Here is a 6,000-nt window from a genome sequence, read left to right on the forward strand (position 1 = left end):
CATATGACTTATGTCCTATATTCCAAGTCTTCTGAAGCCAATAGACAGCTTTGCTTGAGGAACAGACTGAAATTTAAATTGTTATTCACTAAAAAAAAAATTCCTTCTGCTGTAGCATTTACATATTATTCTCATTCATATTCTTTAATGCATATTCTTTTTTTCAAAATTATGCCTTAATTGCATGATGCCAAAAAAAAAAAAAAAAGAATGGCATGCTGGGTGCAGCACCTTAAATTTCTTTTTTTTTCTTCTTTTTTTTCTCCTGTTTCATGATTTTTGTTCTGCTTTTAACTGCAAGAGTTTTGTGTTAGGCTTGGAATCACTCCTCTGGATCAAGTGAATAGGAAGGTGATTGTTTTTAGCAATTGCCTTTATTGTTGAAGTGTAATTAACTTAAATGAGACTTTATATGAAAAATCTTAACTTGTTGTCCACCTGGGTTTATTGTGAGAAATCTTGAAGTTTATGTATACATTTATTTAGAAAAATAACTTTGACAGCCTTGTTTTATTAGCTGTCAGTTTAAATGGAATCAAACGAAATTTCTGCTTTGAGTTTGTTTATTCAGGCATTAGAAGTGTTTTCAATGCAGAAAAACGTAATTCTCACAAAGCAGTGGAATATGTATCAAAGCTTTGTGATGCCAAGGACAGAGATGCTGTAGCTATACAAATGAGAATGTTTTTGACTTTCTCACTTTTTTTAAAACACTCATCTGTCTATTCTACTCCTATCCCTCTGTTATGTCTCACTTACACAGGAAGCTATCATCAGCGCATGGATTCAGTACAGCGATGGCGCTGTGACCCCTCTTGACATCTATGACCTCAAAGACTTTACCCTAACTATCACATCACTGGATGAAACGGTGGTCTCCACCTATCAGGACCAATCCCAGCGCTGGCCTGTTGTGGTGGCGGAAGGTGAGGGCCAGGGGGCACTGTTACGTCTCGAGATGATGATCTCAGAAACCTGCCAGAAATCCAAGAGGAAGAGCATCTTGGCAATGGGAATAGGGAATGTACAGGTGAAGTTTGGACAGAACGACCTAGAACAGAGAAGTGGAACCCAAGAGGAGAATAGTCTGGACAACAGCACAAATGAACAGAGACATAAGGTTGTAGAACCAGATAAAACTAGCGGAGGAGATAGCTGGAAACACACAAATGCAGCGGTTGACAGAGAAGAATCAGCATTGAAGAAAGTCAGCACCACTACAAAGACAACACTAACTAGTCGCTCTGGGGGCAATAAGCAAGGTGGCAGACAAAACAACAGTCCTGGGGACTACACCAGTTACCCTGCACAGGTGGAACTGCCTGGTGGAGCTGAGAGTGACCTGACCCAGACTTCAAGAGGTCTGTCGGACCTGGAGATCGGCATGTATGCCCTTCTCGGAGTCTTTTGCCTTGCTATCCTTGTCTTCCTCATCAACTGTGTCAGTTTCGCCTTCCACTACCGGCACAAACAGCTTCCTGTTTTAGAGCAGGGTAACATGAACCATGCCCACGATTGGGTGTGGCTTGGTAATGAGGCAGACCTGATGGATCACCATGGGCCACTAGCACACAGTGATGAGTGCACAACTGCAATAGACCGCAACGAGGGGTGCGAGGAGAGTAAGTACCTTCTCAATGGGAGCGGCCTACAGAAAAGCATCTCCTCGCATGGACGTACTCTACCCCACACGTATGCAGATCCACGGTCCTGTTCGGGCAACGACCCTACTGGGAAAGTGGAACCCCTCAACAATTCACCCAGTGCAGCCAAGCGCAAAAGGGTCAAGTTTACCTCCTTTGCCACCGTATTACCAGACGAAGGGGGGCCGTACACCAACTCCATCCTTATCGGAAATGAAGATGACATTAAGTGGGTCTGTCAGGACATGGACCTGGGACATTCTGCAGAGCTCAGAAGCTATATGGAGAGACTGCAAGACAATCTGTGAGAGCTAGGAAGAGAGAAAAAGAAAGAGAGAGGGGGGACAAACAAAAACTCACCAGAGATGCCTTTGCACTGAGTGGAGAAAAATGGATGTGGGATAAGACAGAGGGAGGACAGGGAAAGATAAATTAATAAAGAATTTAAATTGGATACATGCAAGGAATGGTTAAAAGAAAGCCAAATGAATTAATAAAATCCGTTAAGAGTCTGAAGTAGGAAATTCACAAAAAGGGGAAATGGGTGAAGACATACTGGCACATTCGTACTGGCTCTGATGAGCAGTCCAGGTGGCACAAAGAGAGCAGCTGCCAATTGGCTAACGCAGGGACAGAACGCCAGTGACCGACACCCTGAATAAACAAGCTTAAACAAGACAAGCGAGAGAATGAATAAAAGGAAACAAACCTGACAGCTGTACAGAAAATTACAGTCCATGAAAGTCAATGAACAGGGGTTGTTATTCCTAATGTAATTTAGTTTTTGTTTTGTTTAGACTTAAGTCTGAAATATGGATGGTTTCAACAGATCTTATTTTATAAGGTAATACCAGGCTTTTTTCAGTTTAGATTAGTATGTAAGCAGACCAGAACAGGCACCTCACAGTCCTTGCCTGCCCCAGATCTAGGTGTTTTTTCTTTTTTTTTTTTTTTTGTGTTACGTATCCATTTTGTACCGTCTGTCTCCTTGTGTGAATTCCGAGAGTTGGGGAAGCAGTTTATCCCTCGGCTGGGATGCTAGCCGTATCTACACGCACCGTTTAAGGAGTCTATCAAAAAACTCCAAAACACCACATTCCTCCCTCCATGTCTCCTATGGGAGAAAAACACAAGACATCTGTGATGAAAAGCAACATAACAATAAATAGACTCCTCATGCCCTGCCCATTCATGTGTGAAGGATTGAGGACTTATTTTGAGTCCCATTGGGAGGATGTTCATTTGCACAATAAGAATAATGCAGGAATGCTGGTAGTACATACTGGCCCTCAGCTGATCAGAGACCAGCCCATCTGAACTGTGCAATCAGTAAATGACCCAGACTTACAACCTGACTGTGAATCTGGCCTCACATAGATTTGTGATGACAAATATCAGAGAGACCATGTAGAAATCTAACCTCAGAAAATGAGTTGTGTTTGTTATAAAACCATTTGATTGCTGTGATGGAAAAATATACATAATAGATATGGTCTATTATTCTCCAGTATGGTAAATGTATGAATGTTTCTCTTTCTATTAAGGCAAAATGTACATCATTTACCCCCTTTTTACATGGCTGTAGCACCTGCCCATGGTTTTTACATGCCCTAGGTTTTAAAACAACTTTCTATTTCTGCTTCACCAACCCAATCCAACACTCCCCAATTCCCAAATCCTTGTTGTTTATATTACTGAAGAGTTGCAGGGAAGGAAAAAAGTTGAACCTTCTCTCTGAAAGCTCAGGTGAAATTACACTCACAGATGAAATGTGGTAGAGTTAAAATGTAGATTATAAGAATGCAATATTTATTTGTAAGTGTAACATGAGATAGGATGTAAATAAACTGATTCAAAATTTCTTGTTGACACTGCAAGATGGTTGTTGACTACATGGGTACATTTTCAAATTTGATAGAATTATGGGATGATATTGGTGTTTCATATATTGTTAAGGTCTGCTTTTCCCTTTGGGAATATAAATGATAGGCTTTGTTATATTAAGACATGTCATGGGTTTTGTCAGGACTTGCACATTTCCCATTTATATAGGATTCAATATTTTCCTTTGATATATATTATTCCTTTTCATTTCAAAGGTGTTTGAATACTTAATGCTACACTAAAAGTTGTTCTGATGTGTCAAACCCGATGTGTGAGTCCATAGGTTTGCCAAAAATGATACAGTATGAAGGATACACTGACATGCTTCTTGATTTTAGCAGTCGTGTTAAAGGACAACAAAACAACTTTAGCCCAGCAGCCACAAGTTAGAGGTGTTTCAAAACCCATTTTAACCAAAACGTACATACCTCATTTTGCCTAGAAGAAATGACAGAATTTCTTGTTTACTAGGTTTTTTCATGGGATTGTTTTAACATTTACTCAAAAAAAAAAAATATTCATTCTATTCTAGCCTTGTCTCTCTATACAGCATAGTGACTGTTCTTTCTTATTAAGTTGCTTGGTTTAAGCACTATCCAGTTTATTGTTGGTTGTGACAGTAAATTTTGGCAAAGCCATATAAAAGAATGTAAGAGAGAGAGAAAGAGATGTTGAGCTCATGTGTTTGTCAAGGCCATCAATGACAACTTGTCAAACAGACAAATAATACACTGGAAAGTAACAATAAAGAACTTCTATTAGACAGTTCACCATCCACATGAGGCCTTAGATACAATGTCACACACTCAAGACGGAGAATAGGAACTCTTGTTTTCCATTTTCACACTCTACTCTGATACACCGATCAGCCATTGCAACATTAAAACCACCTGCCTAACATTGTGTAGGTCCCCCTCATGCCGCCAGAACAGCACCAACCCTCACCACAATTGTACAGAGCGGTAATCTGAGTTACTGTAGACTTTGTCAGTTCAAACCAGTCTGGCAATTCTCTGTTAACCTCTCTCATCAACAAGGCATTTCCATCTGCAGAACTACTCCTTGCCGGATGTTTTTTGATATTGGCACCATTCTGAGTAAATTCTAGTGATGGTTGTGTGTGAAAATCCCAGGAGATCAGCAGTTACACACATACTCAAACCAGCCCGTCTTGCCCCAACAATCATCCATGCGATAATCTATTCAGCCAGTCGTGTGGCATCAGTGCATAAAATCATGCAGATATAGATCAAGAGTTAATGTTCACATCAACCGTCAGAATGTATGGGAAAAAAATTATTTGGTCCATGGTATGATTTTTGGTGCCAGATGGGCTGGTTTGAGTATTTCTGTAACTGCTGATCTCCTGGGATTTTCACACACAAAAGTCTCTATAATTTACTCAAACCAGACTGGTTTGAACTGGCAAAGTCTACAGTAACTCAGATAATCGCTCTGTACAATTGTGGTGAGAAGAACAGCATCTCAGAATGTTATTCAGAGATGTGAGTTGGCGCTGTTTTGGTGGAACGAGGGGGACCTACACAATATTAGGCAGGTGGTTTCATATCGATGGCTTACACAGCTCACTTCACAAACTGACAAATATTTGTACAATATGTGCACACATTTATTTTCTCTTTTAGTATATATGTTAGAAATAAGAACTGAATGTTTGTTTAGGGTTGAAATATTGTATTGTGAAATATTGTTATTAAAGAATACCATAGAACAGCAATGTGAAACTCTCTGAACCAGCGCCCAAATGGGCTTTTGTGTAGCTCAAGCCAATAGTCCATTATTTAAAATAAGCAGACAATTTTTTCACATCACATTTTGGTAACTACAATCTGTGTTGTAATGTAAGCCTGTAATAAACGCTTGCTCAGCCTCTTTTCTTTGATCCTGTGGTGTGCAGAAAAATGTTATTGTTTATAGCAGTGTTTACCAACCCTGTTCCTGGAGGAGCCCAACACTACACATTTTGGATATCTCCCTAATCAAACACACCTGATTCAACTCATCTGCTCATTAGTGGAGCCTCCAAGACCTTAAATGGGTGTGTCAGAAAAGGGAGATATACAAAATGTGCTGTGTTGGGGGGCCTCCAGGAACAGGGTTGGGAACCACTGGTTCCTAGGATATGGTTCATGAATCATTTGCTGGTCTGAAATATTGTCACTGCAGGGTCCACTGACTACATGAACATTTCCACATAAAGTTAAGTCATATGTAATTCAAATGAAATACAAGCTATACACAATTGCCTTTATAGTGTCAACAGTTATCCTTTTCCTCTGAATGAAGTTGTAGAAAACTTATTTTGGTCATGTTGTGTATGTGTATTCTGCGATTTCAATGTCATTTATTTTTCAGTGCTAGGAGAGCAGCTTTGATGTACCATATGACTATGACTAAAGTTTTGGAAAGTACTTAGCCTCAGTAATAGTATCAGCACAAGGTACTAAAAGGT

General features: G+C 39.9%; 1 protein-coding gene across 1 annotated transcript in view; it reads left to right on the plus strand.

Annotated features, from left to right (window-relative positions):
• The window catches only part of LOC127626776 (transmembrane protein 132C-like), a 329,864-nt gene extending 324,917 nt beyond the window's left edge, over positions 1-4,947 (plus strand). The window contains exon 9 of the mRNA XM_052102808.1: positions 764-4,947. Coding sequence (XP_051958768.1) covers positions 764-1,951 — 1,188 coding nt within the window. The 3' untranslated portion in view covers positions 1,952-4,947. The remainder of the gene's footprint in view (positions 1-763) is intronic.
• The last annotated feature ends 1,053 nt before the right edge of the window (positions 4,948-6,000 follow it).

Source organism: Xyrauchen texanus, chromosome 3 (genome assembly GCF_025860055.1).
Source record: "Xyrauchen texanus isolate HMW12.3.18 chromosome 3, RBS_HiC_50CHRs, whole genome shotgun sequence".
Taxonomy (NCBI): domain Eukaryota; kingdom Metazoa; phylum Chordata; class Actinopteri; order Cypriniformes; family Catostomidae; genus Xyrauchen; species Xyrauchen texanus.